General features: G+C 42.1%; 2 protein-coding genes across 6 annotated transcripts in view; one reads left to right on the forward strand and one right to left on the reverse strand.

Annotated features, from left to right (window-relative positions):
- NDUFAF5 (NADH:ubiquinone oxidoreductase complex assembly factor 5) overlaps positions 1-2,440 on the reverse strand; it is a 37,657-nt gene extending 35,217 nt beyond the window's left edge. For 2 of the 5 annotated variants that reach the window (XM_033939804.1, XM_033939803.1), the window contains exon 1: positions 2,183-2,321. Coding sequence is in view for 2 of the 5 variants with exons in the window: in XM_033939802.1 (XP_033795693.1) it covers positions 2,183-2,398 (216 nt within the window). In the remaining 3 variants the exon portion in view is untranslated. Of the gene's footprint in view, positions 1-2,182 lie in introns of all 5 variants that reach the window. The other 3 variants (XM_033939802.1, XM_033939805.1, XM_033939800.1) reach the window with 3 other exon arrangements.
- A 58-nt stretch (positions 2,441-2,498) lies between these two features.
- The window catches only part of ESF1 (ESF1 nucleolar pre-rRNA processing protein homolog), an 84,464-nt gene continuing 68,055 nt past the window's right edge, over positions 2,499-18,907 (forward strand). The window contains exons 1-5 of the mRNA XM_033939799.1: positions 2,499-2,636; positions 5,754-6,380; positions 10,499-10,845; positions 13,184-13,297; positions 16,997-17,097. Of these exons, the coding sequence (XP_033795690.1) occupies positions 5,762-6,380; positions 10,499-10,845; positions 13,184-13,297; positions 16,997-17,097 (1,181 nt within the window). The 5' untranslated portion in view covers positions 2,499-2,636; positions 5,754-5,761. The remainder of the gene's footprint in view (positions 2,637-5,753; positions 6,381-10,498; positions 10,846-13,183; positions 13,298-16,996; positions 17,098-18,907) is intronic.

Genomic DNA, 18,907 nt, shown 5'->3' on the forward strand with positions numbered 1-18,907 from the left:
GTCAAAAAATCTTATGCAATTACTTTTTTTAAATTTTGTAAGTTCCAACAGGACATACACAAAGTGATTTAATTCAGCTACAAGTATAGTAGCACAAAGTATCAGACTTGAGAAGGCCGTTTTCAGCAGTGACGCATGCAAAAGGAGTCATGCAGTCCAATAATGGCACCTCACAGATGATTAGAGAACGAGAGCTTCTATTTGCAGTAATCCAAACTACAAAATACAATAGACAGTGCAACAGCTGACCTACTACAAATAGCGCATTTTTTAGTATCCGCTGCGGCAGTAACAGCTCCGACGCTCAAAGAATTCCTACAAGCTTTGCAGCTGTTACCGCTGCAGCTGGCGCTAAAAAACATGCTACGGTTTTGTAAAGGGGAAATATATTATCTGTGTGACATTATTAGACTGCATGACTCCTGACACAGACATTACCACTGAAATATAGACATGTTGAGCCCAGTCTCTGTGCCACTATACTTGTAGCTGAGTGAAATCACTTTGTACAGCATACTTCCTGTTGGAAGTAATTAGTTATTGGTGAGGATAACATATCAAAAAATCTTATACAATTAACATTAAAAAAAAAACTCCCCCCCCTGCTTTTTATGAAACCGCATTAGGGTTTTTTTTATTGCAGGCCGCAATGGTAAAAGCTCCAAAACTCATAGGAATTCTATGAGTATCAGAGCTTTTACCCCCACGACAAGTAATAAAAAACCCTAATGCGGCTTCATAAAAGGGTTTCTATGTTATTTTTTAAAATTTGAATTGTATAAGATTTTTTGATACGTTATCCTTACTTCTCTGTTTCCTTCATTTTCAGGATTACCAGAATGAATGTTGGAAATCTTGAAAGCTTGGCTGACTAGGTGAGCCTTCAGGACATTGTTGATAGTTCTACTCTAAGGCCCCAATTCTATAAAGGGTGCCTAAATCCCACCTAATGCTGAACGGGACTTAGTGATCCAAACTAAGTGGTTAATGAGCCATTTAAGGGTCTTAACGAGCAATAAGTGGCACATGGACATCCAAAGGATGTGGATGTCACTTTTTATGAGCATCCACAATTTCATGGCCGCCCCATTGGAAACACTCACACCTAACAGAATAAGCATGGGTATGGAATGGGCGTGATTTGGGCAAGGCTTCAATATGGGCGTCCTACAATTCATTGCATAACGCTGAGCGACCTAGGGCGTCCATCTCATGCATACATTGTCGACTAATGAAAACCAGGTCTACTTTTGAGCATAGTTTAGGCTTCAGATAGACCTGCGTTCTATGGACAGAACTTAGGCACAGTTTGGATGTCCTTAATGCAATTTGCTAAATAGCTCTCTGGGTTTTTATTTTTGCTTTTAATCTCAAAATACATTTAATAATGCACCACATAAACAGGGCACATCAAAACAGATATATTGCATGCAAAACCTTCTATTTTTGTGGACAAACAGCAATGTTATTTGCTAATTAGAGGAAAAATATCCATTAACTGAAGCAGAGGCATATAATATTAAAACACAACTTTAGGTTTCTTGCTATAAAGCTACTCTTTTTTCTGCCATTGGTTTGTATATAGTATGTCTGTGCTTTGTTATTAGTAGACAGGTCTTTTTCAACACTTTTTGAGTTTTGTTTGTAGTAAAAGTTTTGATAGTCCATTATATTAAAAAAATTTTTTTAGGGTTCCCTTTTTTTTTTTGGGGGGGGGGGAGTAGTATTGTTGTGTGCTAGTAGATATTTTTTTGTTCTCAACTCAGGTGATTTTTTCTCCTCACATACTGAACTGTCAAGATACCCAGTTCCAAGAGGGAGCTTTCAGTCCCTTGCTAGACGTCTGAGTGCCCCCATCTTTGCTACATTATGGACACTCAACATAGCATTGGTGACTACAAATATCTAACTGCTTTAGGATATAAATTTAAAACCAGGCCTGACCAAAAAGACTCCCTCCTCGAACTGGGTAACTTGGTAGGTATCCATTTAACCAACGCAGTTGTATTGGATGCACTTTTTACTACAATGTATTCATTTTGCTGAGATTAAACAATGCAGTCGGGTCTGGGAAAAACCATAGCATTGTAGTATTTTATGCTATTGCAAGATCCTTTTATCCAGCCAAGCCACTCTAGTGCGCGTCTGAGTGACAGAAGCACAGCCGTGCGCCTTGACTCACTTCTTCCCGCAGGTAATCATAGTGCGCGGCCTGAGGCTGCGCTGAAGCCCAGTTCTTCTGTTTCCTTTTCATGAGCCGGTCAAAGACATTGAGGACTCCCCCTGGCCCGGGGGAAGAGCTTCTACGTCCCCTTTCTAGCCCGAGCCCGGTTCTCCACCACAGGCGCTTAACAGCGCTCCGCGCACGGGCCAGGAGGCAGGATGAGCCCACGCTCATTGCGCGAGCCCGGCGTGAGAGCTACGTACGAACGAACTTCTGTCCACACAACTGAGCTGCCTTCTACCCGCAGAACCCGGAGGCTCCAGGCGACCAAAGTAGTCTGACCCTTGCGAAGCACCGTCGAGCACGAATGGGGTTGTGGGTACCCGGAAGCACGTTGATGAGGAGGCTTTGGCGTTGGGTTTCTGCTGGAGACTAGGCGGTCGTGTGTGTTTCCCAGTGGCGAAATAAGAAGGTGAGGGAAGTGGTAGCAGTTCGGTGAAAGCTTCAAGCACGAGCTGTTTAAGGCTTCTTTTTCACTGCAGAACGTGCAGCGAACTGTTCTCTTGCGGCATATTTCACTGATTTACACACGTTACTTGCAGCATGTAACATGCACTAAATCGTTAAAAGAAAAGATCTCTCCTTTTCTAATCTTAAGCGAGCTATATAGAGCCGAATGTATCAGGTTTAAAGTTAGGATTTGTGCATTGTTATAATGTTAACTAGAATTAGATACATTTAGAGTATGCTGACGCTGTTAAAACATGGAGCTTTAGGAAATACTGTATTTGTGTTTTTGAACAAGCGTTAGTGTTAAAGGCAAGTTACTAAGTAATGCGCCCTGGCTTATCCTTATATATATTGCTTCCAGTTTATTCGGTTTTTATATACCGCCTATCGAGGTTTATCTAAGCGGTTTGTACAGTCAGGTACTCAAGCATTTTCCCTATCTGTCCCGGTGGGCTCAACCAGGGTGAAAGCCACATTTCTAGGATAGACAACCTTTTAGGCTGTATCCAAACATACTACTCTGAACAATGACAGATGCTTTGTTGGATCACTAGAAAGCCACAAAGTTGGTAAAAAGTTTGTTGTGGAATGCGCAAGTGCATGTTTGACTAGTCATGCCTTCTAATTTAGAATCATTCCAGGGTTAAGAAGTCAGGAAATGGAAGAGATTACAGCCAGTGAATGAATGCACCACGATTTTTTTAAGCCTCCCACTGTGCTTGTTGTTAAAAAGATAAAGCTTCATTAAAATTGATAAAAACAGTTTTATGCAACTATACATTCTGCAATCCTTTTCTTTTTTTGCACCATCCTTCCATCCATTGACTTCTTCCTGTTCTATCCTAACTTATGTTACTGGCACTGTAATGAAGGGCACAGGGTTGGAGGCTGAGATGTCAGACTGTTTTTTTGAAATGATTCTGTCTTTTTCTCAGCTTTCCTTTCTAGGGAAAACATTGCACCTCTGGATAATAGGCATGGACCATGGTTTCCAAACATAGTAAAACTACTCCTTTGATACTATAGATCAGGGATCTCAAAGTCCCTCCTTGAGGGATGCAATCCAATGTTTTCAGAATTTCCCCAGTGAATATTCATGGAAAGCAGTGCATTCACATAGATCTCATGCATACTCATTGGGGAATCCTGAAAACCCGACTGGATTGCGGCCCTCAAGGAGGGACTTTGAGACCCCTGCTAAAGATTGTAAGCTTGCTAGGACATATAGGGCGGTGTTTCTCAACTCGGTCCTGGAGTTCCCCCTTGCCAGTCAGGTTTTCAGGAGATTCACAATGAATATGCATGAAAGAAATTTGCATATAATGGAGGAAGTGTATGCAAATCAAGTTTATGCATATTCATTGTGAATATCCTGAAAACCTGACTGGCAAGGGGATACTCCAAGACCGAGAAGCAGTGATATACTGTAGGGAAAAAACTTAAGAGTACCTGATTACAATTCAGTATATTTTAAACTGCTTTGGGTGAATCTCTTCATGAAAAAGGCAATTAATAAATATAAATAAATGTGGGACAATTTTGGTTTCATATATCTTTTTAGTATAAAATGACCATCCAGTAGGTGGTGCTATTAAAAAAATAACTGAAGGCTCCTTTTACAAAGCCGCACTAGTGGTTTTAACGCACGCACCGGATTAGCGCGCGCTATAGCATGTGCTAGCCAGAAATCTACCGCCTGCTCAAAAGGAGACGGTAGCGGCTAGCACGTGTGGCAATTTAGTGCGCACGTTAAGGCCCTAGCTCGGCTTTGTAAAAGGAGCCCTGAGATTCTGGTGTGTTCTCTCTTTCCCCCCCCCCCCCCCCAGTGAAGAGAAAGCAGCATCCTCAGAGGTAGATGCAGAAAGCTACTGTGGGCAGAAGTGCATTGTTAACGTGCATTCTGTACATTTTACTGGCCACATGAAAGAGAAAAGGATTCACTGTCGGTTAACTTGTAGGGTGGACAAGGGCATCCACTATATTAAAATGAAGCCATTAGGTGCTGCTCTGCAATACACAGAAGAAAACGGGGATTCTAACACACAATGAGAAAATTATCAGTCTGGTGCAATGTAGAAGGATTGGTTGACAGGATTCAGTACAAGTTTTTTAAATTTAAATGCCTTCGGGTTGATATTCAAAACAATTTAACTTGCCAAAAATGGCTCCTGGCTAGTTAAATCATCTGTCGTTTTGAGCCTCATTTAACTGGTTAGCACTGCTGAAAATGGCTGGTTAGCGATTAAATCAAAACTGGCTATCTTGGGGACATTCTGCCAGTATTCTGCACTTAACCAGAAAAGTAATCGCAGAAAAGTCAGTCCTATCTTTATGCTGTGCCCATAGTCCGATAAGTGCTGAAGTTCACATTTAACCAGATGTGATTTAGCTGGCCCTGGAAATTCAAACTTGGCGCACAGACATTATGCCTAGAAATCAATACTGGGCTACTGTCAGCAGTGGTTGGCCTCCTTTTTCTCTTTTTCCTGCAGCCAGATCAGTCCTTTAAAAGGCAGAATGGGAGGTAACAATACTGTGTATCTCTCCAAACAAAAATGAAAATGCACTTTCTGGTGCACATGTACCAGAATTTTATTCTGTGCATAAGTATCAGTTTTGCAAAAATTTTATGTGGAACAAATTTTTGAGTGTAATATGTGCAGAACAACATTTCAGTTCATGCATAGTTGAGTGCAGTCACTTCTGTTCTCTTTAGACATGCATATTGCATACAGTGAAGTTGCCCTTACCACAAGTGTGCACTTGTTCGTCAAGATCTCTTGTGCTGGTGGGAAGGGATATCATAATAAGGGGAAAATGTGCATGAAACTGTAGCCCAACAAAGACATTGAATCCTGTCAAATCAGAGGTGCACTGGAACAGGAGGAAACTCATGTTAAAATAGGTAACACAAAATTTTTTGGGAATTTTTGAAGAGTGAAATTGCAAGATACTATTGTGAAGTTTAAAAAACAATATGTCAGAAGGTCTGATTTTCTTTTTCTTTCTTTTTTATATTGCTTCAAACCCAAGTGCTATATAAACTTCTGCCTTATATTATTCATGTGTTGTTTGACAGGACTTAAAATGGCATCCAAACAAGAGTTAGCCACTGACCAGCGGTTCAGCCGGGTTTCAAAGGACCCTAGGTTTTGGGAAATGCCAGAAAAAGAGAACAAAATCAAGATTGATAAACGATTCAGAGCTATGTTCCATGACAAAAAGTTCAGTCTAAAGTATTCTGTGGATAAAAGAGGCAGGCCCATCTATCACAACACCACTGAAGATCTGAAGCGCTTCTATGATCTATCAGAGTCAGAGGAGTCTGATCTCTCTGATGCTGAGATCAAAGAGATAACCTTAAAGAGCAATAAGAAAATAGTGAAAGCAAAAGGAAAATTGGACTCTGAGGCATCGCTTGATAATGTTCAACCAAAAGAGAGAAGCAAAAAGGCTAAACAGAGAGAGAATGCTAGAGGATTGTTGGAGTCTACTTATGAACAAGGTGAAGGGCAAAAGAATTCTACCAAAGCATACCAGGCAAAAAAAGTGAAGGATGACCAAGAACCATCATTGCTAAGTAAACAGAAACAAACATCAGGAGTGCCCCGAAAGAGCAAACATGAGACTTTGGAATCAAACAGCAAGCAAGCTATAATCTCTCCCAAGATAAAATGTAAATTAAAGGAAAGGAACACAGAATCAGGTTGGTAAACTCTATTGTGGATAATTCTAGTGCACTGGGAAGGAGGCCTAAAACTCCGGTTGGCCCAGGTGCCTAAGGCCCCTCCTATGGGCCTCCTGGGCCAATCGGGGCCTTAGGCCCTTCCCCAGTGCATCCCAGGATGCACCGGGAAGGGAAAGGCCACCGTTCTGTAGAGGTGGGCCTGACGGTCAGAAGGAGTAGCCATCCTACCAGCTAGCCTTGCTGATAAAGAGGGTTCAGGGGGTCATGTGTTCGGAGGGAGGATGCCAGCAGGAGAAAGTGGGCATCATTCCTGATAGGGATGTTGGTGGGAGGGAGGTTGCTGGCAGGAGGAAGTGTGCATTCCTCCTGCCAGCTGGGGATGTTGGGGGGGTGGCGACAGTAGGGAGTGGGCAGTGGGCATCCCTTCTGCCAGCCAACTTTGGGGAGGGAGAAGGGGTCGGTGGTTCCCTGCCACTTCCGCTCAGTTGATCACGACAGGGAGATTCCCTTGCCACAGTCAGCTTAGTGGCAATGTGATTCTCTAAATGGCACCTGTAATATGGCGCCAGTTAACGGACAGACGCAATTCTGTAAAGGGCGCATATGTGAGATTCTCAAAAGCCACTTAGGCAGCTGTTGAGACTGGGTGTCCTATACAGAATCAGGCTCTAAATGATAAGAAACTCATTGGTATATAAAGGACTTCTTAGCATTTAGCCCGCATTAAGGCCCTCTTTTACTAAGCTGCTCTGATGCTACTCTAATGTTCATAGGAATTTTGAGTGTTGGAGCATTTAGTACTCCGGGCTGTGGTAGAAACCTCTACCACAGCTTAGTAAAAGAGGAGGGGAGGGTAATTCCCTTAAGATGAATTAAAGCCCTAATGCTGCTTGTTGAATTTCTCCTTAAGTCTCAGCAATATGCTCAAGATACGATTTAGCAGCATGGATATTACTGAATTTTGGTGTTCAGTAAGAGATTAATATCTGCTGTTAAGTGGTAGAGCATAGAGAATCTTAATTCTGTTTGCGATATCCTATTTATGTGAGGTTGAGTTTTCGGCTCTCACGTGATAAAAAGCAAATGCCAAGCGAAAATCAATGTGGAACAAGAAATTAGATTGGCTGTATCAAATATGGCTCCGAGGTTTGAAAAGATTTGTAATATTGAACTAAGGCCAGTACTGGGCAGACTTGCACGGTCTGTATATGGCCGTTTGGGGAAGGATGGGCTGGAGAGGGCTTCAGTGGCTGGGAAGGTGTAGATGGGCTGGAGTAGGTTATGATAGAGATTTCGGCAGTTGGAACCCAAGCGCAGTACCGGGTAGAGCTTTGGATTCTTGCCCAGAAATAGCTAAGAAGAAAAAATTTAAATTGAATCAGTTGGGCAGACTGGATTGATCATTCACGTCTTTATCTGCCGTCATCTACTATGTTGCTATGTAACAGGAACATCCATCTCACTAGTTCTATCTATATTTTTTGTTATTATGTTTTTTATATTCATTGTTGAATTTTTTCAAATAAATATTTCAAGATTATTGTAATAACCTTATGATAAGTTGTTTTAATTTTTTTAATTAATCATCTCAGGCTAACAGTTATCAGATATGTATTAGATTACAGAATTATCGTTTGACCTGGGGAGCCGTGGAAAAATTTTGAAACATTAAGGCCCGGATTCTGCAAAATGCGTCCTGATTTTAGACAGCTGTAGGCATCCTACAGCTGTTTAATCAGCCAATCGGGATGCAGTTTCTTTAAAAAAGGCTTCCCAGGCAGGCCACCTATATTGAAGGTGCCTCTGGGAGCCTAGGGAGGCCCATAAGACCGCCTAAACTCGCCTAAGGGCCTTAGGAGAACCTAGACAGCCCTATGCGTCTCCCTAGTAGAGCAAGAGATGCTTACATTGTAAGTAGACTTGGTCGCTATACTTATCACGGGAAGGAATCTCCCTGCCGCGATAAGTATAGCTGTCGCCTGTCCCCTCCCCATCACTGGCAGGAGGGTGCCTCCCGACACCACCAATCGCGGGCAGGATGGTGCCCAACTTCTCCTGCTGGAGGACGCTCCCCCCCGTATCCCCTTGCGCTAACAACCCCCCACAGACCCCCCCCACCCCTAAACTCTCCCCCCCCCACTAGAACATAAGAATTTCTGCTTCTGGGTCCGACCAGTGGTCCATCATGACCAGCAGTCCGCTCACGCGGCGGCCCTCTGATCAAAGACCAGCGCCCTGACTGAGACTAGCCCTATCACAGTACGTCCTTGTTCAGCAGGAACTTGTTTAATTTTGTCTTGAATCCCTGGAGGGTGTTTTCCCCTATGACAGACTCCGGAAGAGCATTCCAGTTTTCTACCACTCTCTGGGTGAAGAAGAACTTCCTTACATTTGAATGGAATCTATCCCCTTTCAACTTTAAAGAGTATCCTCTCGTTCTCCCTACCTTGGAGAGGGTGAACAACCTGTCTTATCTTCTAAGTCTATCCCCTTCAGTACCTTGAATGTTTTGATCATGTCCCCTCTCAATCTCCTCTGTTCGAGGGAGAAGAGGCCCAGTTTCTCTAATCTTTCACTGTACGGCAGCTCCTCCAACCCCTTAACCATCTTAGTTGCTCTTCTCTGGACCCTTTCAAGTAGTACTGTGTCCTTCTTCATATATGATGACCAGTGCTGTATGCAGTACTCCAGGTGAGGGCGCACCATGATAACCTTCTCCGATCTATTTGTGATCCCCTTCTTTATCATTCCTAGCATTCTGTTTGCCTTTTTCGCCGCCGCCGCCACACATTGTGCGGACAGCTTCATCGACTTGTCGATCAGAACTCCCAAGTCCCTTTCCTGGAAGGTCTCTCCAAGTACCGCCCCAGACATCCTGTATTCGTGCATGAGATTTTTGTTACCGACATGCATCACTTTACACTTGTCCACATTGAACCTCATCTGCCATGTCGATACCCATTCCTTGAGCCTGATTATGTCACGTTGCAGATCTTCGCAATCCCCCTGCATCTTCACTACTCTGAATAACTTCTCAACGTCCGCAAATTTTATCACCTCTCAACCTCTCTCTTCTAACCTCTAATCATTGGCCAGACGGATGGGTCTTGCTACCATCCGGCAGACAGGCCCGCCTTGTCGAAATGAGGTAGGCCCGCCCCTTACTGGCCCATCCCCGCTAAGCCTAAGGCTTCATTGGCCTTCCAGCTGGAGGGGTTGGGCACCCTCCTGCTGGCGATCGTGTGTGTGTGTGGGGGGGGGGGGGGGAGGACAGGTGGCCGTTATACTTATCGCGGCAGGGAGATCCCTTGGAGCGATAAGTATAGCGTCCGCGTCTACTCTAACCCGATTCTGTAACCGGCGTCTGTAACATGGACGTCAGTTACAGAATCTGGGTTAGTGTAGGCCAATTCTGTATAGGACCTAGTAACATAGTAGATGATGGCAGATAAAGACCCGAATGGCCAATGTAGTCTGCCCAACCTGATTCAATCTAAAAATTTGTTGGGGGGGGGGGGGTTGATTCTTCTTCTCCTTAGCTATTTCTGGGCAAGAATCTAAAGCTCTGCCCGATACTGTTCTTAAGTTCCAACTACTGAAGTCTCTGTCAAAGCTCACTCCAGTCCATCTACACCCTCCCAGCCACTGAAGCCCTCCCCAGCCCATCCTCCCCCAAACGGCCATATGCAGGCACAGACCATGCAAGTCTGCCCAGTACTGGCCTTAGTTCTTCAATATTTACTATTATTTTCTGATTCTAGAACCTCTGTGTTCATCCCACGCTTTTTTTTTAACTCCGTCACCGTTTTCCTCTCCACCACCTCTCTCGGGATCGCATTCCAGGCATCCACCACCCTCTCGGTAAAGAAGAATTTCCTTACATTGCTCTTGAGTCTCCCACCCCTCAACCGGGCGTCCTATACAGAATCCAGGCCTAAGTGAACCGTGAACAGAAAAAGTTTGGGAACCACTGTTTTAATCAATAAATTCTAAACAGGAAGATAATAATTGGGCTTTATTGTTGAGGTTTTTTGTTAGTGTCATAGTTTGATTTTCTAAAATGATATGCTGAAGTCAATCTGGTATTTATTCTTGCTTGCAAATGTTTTTTTTTTGTTTGTTTGTTTATTGTTTAGAGAGTGAGACTGAGGCTGGTGTTCATGAAGACAATGATGAAAGCCAGTCAGATGAAGAGTCTTTACAGGGAGACAAAGGCTTTGGTTCAGAGGACTCATCCAGAAATGGAGAAGCAGAAGACAGTCATAATAAGGAAGAGCTGGAGGATGCAACAGATGAGAACGCAGACTCCGATTTAGGAGAAGAGGAAGAAGATGAAAGTGATAGTGGGCCTGACTTAGCAAGGGGGAGAGGAAATGTGGAAACAAGCTCTGAAGATGAGGACGTGGAGGAAGATTTTGTGAAGGAGGTAGAGTTTGAGCATGCCTGGGGAGAGTTGGATAAGATGACTCCTCGGGGAGACCAGGTAATCTGCTCACAGAGGCTGTTTCAGTATTTTAATCATTCCTGATCTGAACCTCAACATCTTTCTCCTTCTTCTATGTATTCTAGAAATTGCCTGCTATAGAACTACCTAGATTGTAGGCACATAAAGCTATGTGCAGGCCTAAATGTGGAGAGCCAATCCCTATTGCTCACACCCAGAAGTAATAGTAGGCCTCACATTTGCTTGGCTAGCAACTGTTAACCTCTAGAAACCATTTTTAAACCCGGTTATATTAGCCTTGACAACATCCTTCAGCAACAAATTCTACATCTTAACTGGGTGTTGGGTGAAAAGCTTTAATTTTGTTTTAAATCTGCTACTAGTTACATTCAGAAAGTGTTATTTGAAAGGATTAATCTGTTCCATGACTTTATAAACCCTCTTAGTTGTCTCTTTTGTAAGCTGAAAAGCCATAACCTATTTAACCTCATGCATCATGTATATAATTTTTTATGTTCCTTTCTGTACATTTTATTGTTCTGCTATATATTTTTGAAATAAGGTGACCAGTTCTATATATAGGCACCCACATTTACACCCCCTTGTGTATGTAAATGTTTGGAATACTAGCCCTTAATGTGAGTATGTGTGCACTTACCCACATAAGTGCTAGCAAGTGTCTGAGTAATATTCTGCAAATCCTGTGTAACTACATAGTGCACATTTTTAAAGGGGGCATACGCAGAAGAGGAGCATAAATGGAACATAGGGTTCCCGCTTAACACATGTAAATTAGAGAATACTATGAATTATACACGTCTCTTTTGCATTTAGCTGCCTGCACTTACATGACCTCTATGGTTGGTGTAACTGCAGGTGTCTAAACATTAGGCACACTGATACTGTTTAATTGTGAATACAGAAAGTTAATTTAGGCATCATTGTGTTTTGAGGAGATTTCTGAGATATTTCCAATCCACCAAGCAACATATTGGCCGGGCTGCAGGTTGACAAGTTAAATAAATGAAGGGGGATTATTAGCTTTACTGTCCATTTTGATGGGCTATTTACAAAAGTATGTGTAAGCAGTAAGTGTTGTAACCTGAGTTAGCATGGCAAGCCCAACAAGTTTAGCTGCACCATGCAATTTCACACCTCTGGCTCATTTGCATATTACACAGTAGGATGTCAAAGATGCCCTTTTTAACCATTGCATGTATACACATGTGAATAATGCATGCATTTGAGACCTAACTTCTGGCAGGAGCAAGGCCAGGTCAAACATGAAACAGAATGACTTTTGTAGGAAAAAGATGCTGTTTTAAGTGATATAAAAAAATTGGACAATGTACAGTTGAGATATTTAAACAGCCAAAATTTGTACAAAGCACTAATATTTCTCTGTGTAATTATACCTTTGTTTCCAATTGGCTGCAAAGGCTCTGAATGCAAATCCTATGTGCATGTCATGTGCCATGACTGCTGGTACATTTATGACTTGAATTGAAATACAGGTCAGGAGCAATGAGGAGTCAAAGTACTTAGGTAATAAATTTCTCATAACATTTTTTGCCTATTTTGCTGGCTCATAAAAGGGAAGGTAAACTAATCAAACACACAAGAGATTCTACCAAAAAAACCCAGCCTACATAGCATCCAAGCTATGCCTATACACCCCTAACTGCCCCTTCCGCTCCAAAGCAAAACAAAGACTCAGCATTCCCACAGGGAGATCCCTCCGAATGAGTACAGCGTACAAAAGATCCTACAGCCATTTCCTACCTCAGCTATGGAACCGACTACCCACACAGATCAGGTCGCTAGACTCACTAATGACTTTCTGCAGAGCAGTAAAGACCTTCCTCTTCCGCCAATCGGGCCATTAAAAACTGCCTCCTCAATATTCTTCTCCTAGTACTCTTCGCTATGACCAGTCTGGTCTCTAGAATAATCTCTGTTATTGTCTACTGTAACCTATTTGTTGTCATGACTAGTCTGTTTTCAAATGATTGTGAATGTCTACTTATAACCCGTTCTGAGCTTTTGGGAGAACGGGATAGAAATCGAAATAAATAAAGCATTTCAAACTTTGCACATGAAGTTAGTGCCAGTGTTGTATTAATCCACAAAATTTCAGTTCTCTTGAAGGCTTTGTTGGGTTGTAGTACCTGGACAAAGTTGCCGTTTTGGGTTACACAGAGCACAGTAATCTGAGAGTGACGTACATTCAACAGCATCTAAGTGTCAAACTAATAGAAACCCAGCTGAAAAATTGTACATGGTTTCATTTGAGGCTATAGGGAACATCCACACAATTTTATTCATTTTGGAGGCGGTTGGGTGGGGATGATTTTCAATATGATCCTTTATCCCCCAGGTTACACACAGACTGGCAGTTTGCAATATGGACTGGGACAGATTGAAAGCCACGGACCTACTGGCATTATTTAATTCCTTTAAACCTAAAGAAGGTGTTGTGTTTTCTGTAAAGGTAAGAATCATTCCTTCCTTCCAAAATATAAATAGAAAAATACTGTAAAAGTGTTTTCTCCTTTCCTTTATATTTTATAGATACAGATCTTCAGCTTGGTTATTGGCCTTTATTTCAGAGAGGTCAATAGTTAAACTGCTTTCAGAGACTTGCAAGAACCTGGACTTGTACCTATGAGATTGCAGGCTCATTTTCAAATGGACACTCTGCAGAGTTACTTTTTATGTTCTCTGAGGACAAGCAGGCATAATATTCTCACATGTGGGTGACGACATCCATGGAGAATATATGCCTGCTGTCCTTGGAGAATACCTGCTACAGGTAAGTATCTTTTTCAGTCTCGGAAATTAGTCAGCAGTTGGCTTTCTACTGCTGTCCCCATTTATGCCTTGTAGAACTGCACTTAATGTATAATGCTTCAGATTCATGAAAGAAAAAGATGTGATGGGCTTCTCCTGAGCCTCTCAATGGGAAGATGAGCACTTTGCCAACCAGTGGTACAGTGCATGGCAGGCTCAGGATAAAGCCTAGATGAAAGCAGTAAGAGCTGCAAATAAGGGAGGGTTATAAAAAGAGAACTCTTGATGTGGGATTTCATCATCAGGGTACTGGCATTTTAAGTTGATTGGATTGCTGTTTTTTAATTCTGTGCAGCACAAAAATTTCAGAAAACCCAATAGGTGAATTTGACTCTGAGACAGGAAGTGACAGGATCCATTTATTGGTGTGCCTCTGAGGATTGGGCTTCTTTTGCTCTTTGGAGGTGGCTTTTCCTCCCACTGCACTCAGTCATGAAGGGAATTATTCCTGGGTATTACTTGTTAGGTCATTTTGGATAGTAGCCATAGTAAAAGTGAAGGGGGAGGGGGGTGAACCCAAACAAAATACCATATTTTTTGGTCTATAAGACACACCTGACCATAACACATACCCACCTATAGAGGAGGAAAAATTTGGTTCAGAATTTTTTTTCTTGGTTTTTCCTCCTCTGCACCTAGGTGCATCTGGTGCTGGGAAGCCTGCAGCCCGAAGCTGCCCTCAGCCCGAAGAAGCAGCCCTAAAGCCGCTCAGGGCACGAAGAAGCAGTCTGCTGCCTGAAGAAGCAGCCCAAAGCCCCCTCTCTCCCCCCACCCCTTGGTACCTTTTTTAAAGTGGCAGTGGTCCAGCATGGCTGTCTCTTTCCTTGCAGAGCACTGCACAATGCGGGAGCGCAACCTTTACGCTTCCTGCCTGGTACCGCACAGCTCTGTGACTGGCTGCAGTCAGTTCTCATCGCCTACTACAAATACTACATACAATAGGAATCACAGATATGGTTTCAAGGATTCCTACAATCCAGAACTTACAGAGTAAAGTTGAACAAAGAGAAATCAGAACCATGGTCCAACCCCTGCGGCGTACTCCAAGGATCTCCACTATCCCCAACTCTCTTCAATCTCTATATTGCATCCCTCGGCACCTTCCTGGACAAATTAAGCTTAACCTCCTATAGCTATGCAGACGACATTACCATTCTCCTTCCTTTTGACCAACCAACTTCCTCCATGACAGACACATTACACAGGACATTTGAAACAGTAGCAACATGGATGAAAAATCACAAACTGAAACTGAACCCAGACAAGACAAAATTCATTCTCCTTGAAAATAATAAAACCGCAACCATAACAAATCTAGTAATAAACTCAATCACATACCCCATGAAAAGGATTAGGTCCCAATTCCTGCCCCATACTTTCTCTGCCATTTGGAAGACAGGTGCACTTGGGGACATATTGTAGAGGCAAGAAATGATCTCCAAAACATGTCCAATTTTATTGTGAGCTTCACATCTTTTATATCATTCTCAATGAATCAGTGTTGTCAGCATGTGACGTAAACACAAACCATATATGGACACAGGTCACATGAAACTTTAAACACATCAGCATTTTTTCTATCTCAAGACTGGAGTCCAAAAGGTCAGAAAAGCCTTGACCAGCAGAGCCCCTAATCTAAAGCTGTTTGCAAATACGGCTTATAAAAACAATTGAATTCACTTCACAACAAGTTAAGAACATATCTTTTCAAACATAAATGTCCTTGTACTCTCTTCAAAGAAAGAAAGACAAACAGGGTCTGGTTTTACAACTTCAAACACAGTTGAAAGAATACTGCAAGGCACATGAAAAGTATCCCTTCACCCCATACAACCCACTCTAAAACTTCTAGGAATGACGATAGACAGATGCTTTACCATGCAACCACAAATCAGCAAAACAATACAAAAATCATTCGCAGTCATAAGAAGCTTAAGGCAAGTTTGAAAATTCTTTGACAGAACATAATTCCAGCTCTTTGTCCAGTCCCCATTCCTAGGTCTTCTAGACTACTGCAACATACTCTATGTCCCCTACTCCGCAACCATGATAAAACAATTACAAACAGTTCAAAACACAGCGCTAAGACTTATCTATTCACTGAGGAAACATGACCACATCACAGCGGCATACCTCGACTCACATTGGCTCCCAATACAAGCAAGAGTACTATTCAAATTCTACTGCCTACTATTTAAAACCATAAACGGAGACAGCCCAGCTTACCTAAACAACCACCTAATCCAAACTACCTCAACCAGACATAGGAGAACCCACAAACTGTTCACGTATCCCCCAATTAGAGACGTCAAATGAAAAAAACTGTACGATGGCCTTCTAGCAACACAAGCAGCAAAACTAGACTACCAACTCTCCAATTTACTGATAACGACCCCAGACTACAAATCGTTTAGAAAAGAAATAAAAACCATGCTATTCAAGAAATCCTTGAAGACAAACTAACACCGCAAGACTCGTCCCAATTCTCTGAAGCAACCCGCTCTACTCTTCAATTCCTCTGGAAATGGCCAGATAACTCCTTTTGTAATCTGCCTTGAACCGCAAGGTAATGGTAGAATAGAAATCCCTAATGCAATGGTCCCATACATCTTAACAAATAACAAAATACAACCTGGGATATATATCCTACCTCAATATTATAAAAAACAAAAACTAAGTTCCGAAAGAAATGAAAATAACTTGTACAGAAATAGTTCTAAAATTAAGCATCAACAAACAGCTTAGTTTTTTAGTAGTTTCCTAAAACTGTAATGATCAATACATAATCACAAATGACCAGACAGCTTGTTCCAAAGAGACATACCCGCAAGAGAAACCATTTTTAGTTTCGTAGCCACATACTTCACATTCTCAGCTGTTTGTGCTACTAATCTCATGCCCCCCTCTGATCGCAGAGGAACTGAAACCAGTGGGATGCAGATTGATATAGAATCTGTTGAACTAAAGATAACACTTTATAGTGAATTCTTTGTTCGATTGGCAGCCAATGAAGGCTTTTCAAGGTAGGGGTTATATGAGATGTTCTTGTAACACCACTAATCAGCCTGGCTGCTGAATTCATCAGAACCTGTAATGCTTTTAGCTTTATTTTGATCAATTCAAAAAATAGCAAATTACAATACTCTAGTCTAGATAGAACCAAACATTGGACTACAGTTCAAAAATCGTAAGTTTTCAATAGTGGTTTTAGCATGCGTAGCTGAGCATAACCCTTCTGAATAACATTCATAATCTGAACTGTAGTACCTTTTTCCTTTCAATGATGCAATATTACTTTGTTTTAGTGAGTTGAGGTTTTTTGTAATACTCTTTTCAATAGATTTACCCTTCAGAGTTTGGGAAAGATCGATTGAAGCAAGAGGAGCTTCGTGGTCCTGTTGAACTTACCAGTCTTAAAGAAGATGACACAGAAAAGCCAAAGTATGTAGTCTGGCCTTAAAGCAAGAACCCCCCCCCCCCCCCCACATACTGCTTTCATAGTAGGATAAACAGAGGAGAGTTTTCCAAGCAAAAGTCAACCAGTGCCAGAGGGACCAACATACTGCAGTGGACAGAGAGGACAGGTCAATAAATTAAACACATAGGAATTGATATTCAAAACAATTTAACCACCCAGAAACAGTTCCTGGCCTGTTAAAGCACCTATTCAGGGGTAACCATTCATTTAAAGTGGCACTTAATTGGTTAGCACCACTGAAAATATCCAGTTAGTGCCTAATTCAAAATTGGTTATTTTGGGGTCCGTTCTGAGGGGTGCAGTTGGCACTTAGCCGGTTAAGTACCAATATTCAGCTCTTAATCGGCCAAGGAAACTGCATAAATGGGATTATATAAAAGTCAGTTGTATTTTTATGCAGTGTTCCATTGCTGGTTAAGTACCAGCTCTGGAAACCTGTACATTCAGTGCCAGACATGGCCCACAATTGACTTTCCAGGCATAAAGCCAGCAGTGGTCAGCAGAATTTTGAGTGCTGCCAGCTGAATATTGAGCCCATAGTAAAGAACATCAAACAAGGAATTTCCTGAACAATAGGACCATTTGCTCCATGAGGATAATTATGTAAAAGCTGCCTAATATGTACAGGAAGTATGTGCATGAGTCATACCAGCTTTACCTTGGAAAACTACCAAATCACATGTACAAGCACACGTTTATTGCTGTTTGGTGCGCATGAATTTTTGAAGAAGTTTTCATCCAAAATGAGTCAGTCCAAATCCCATCTCTGAGAGCGCCTCTGCTTATCGCAGATAAAAGTATTAATTCTGGCAGAATTCTGTGCAAAAAATTCAAAATTCTTTGCACAAAATTAGTTAATTTTGCAAGCTTATTTGTCAAAATTTAAACAATATTTTTGCTGATGATTATCCATATTATATTTAAAATAAAATGTTTTTCTTCTACCTTTGGATGTTTTATTTTGCTATCATGTTGGTTCCAGTTTCTTTTTTCTGCTTTCCTGTTGTCTGCTAATTCTCCTTCAAGTGGCTGCTATCCATTTGTCTTTTCTACTCTCTCCTGCCTATTCCCTCACTACACCTGCCACAGACATATTGATCGTTCCTTTTTAGTTCTTTTCTACCTCTTTCTTACACTTCTCCTCTTTTACATTTTTTAACTACCTATCAAATTTCTATCTACTCTCCCATTCCCCCATCTCATTCTTTCTTCAACCCTCCATTCCCTTTCATCTTCAACGTACCTCCATTACCATATTTCTATCTTCTTATATCTATCCTCTCATCCATTTACTTGCCACCCTCTCCTCTCTCCTCCTCAGTGTTCTACCATTCTCAGTGCCTTCCTCCACCCTTATAGCCCAGCATCTACTCTGGATCCAACATCTCCCTCCTTCTCCTCCTCTATCTCCTGTATATCTCTCCCTCCCTCTCATCCACCCCCAAGTCCAATATTTATCTCTCTTCCTTGTGCCCTGTGTCAAATCTCTCTATCTCACTCCATGCACCATATCTCCTTTCCTCCCCTCCATTATTTACAATTTCCTCCTCTCCCCTCACCATGCATGTTTCCCCCCTATGCCACCAACTTTCCTTCCTCAGTCTCCCCTCGTGCCACCAACTTTCCTTCCTCTCATCCTCCCCTCCCCTCCTTTGTGCCACCAACTTTCCTTCCTCTCACCCCTTTCCTCCCCCTGCATTAGCAACTTTCCTTCCTCTCCTCCCATGTACTCTAAGACTTGCTTCTTAGGGTTACGGTATCAGCAGCGACTCT

Source organism: Geotrypetes seraphini, chromosome 3, assembly GCF_902459505.1.
Source record: "Geotrypetes seraphini chromosome 3, aGeoSer1.1, whole genome shotgun sequence".
Classification (NCBI taxonomy): Eukaryota; Metazoa; Chordata; class Amphibia; order Gymnophiona; family Dermophiidae; genus Geotrypetes; species Geotrypetes seraphini.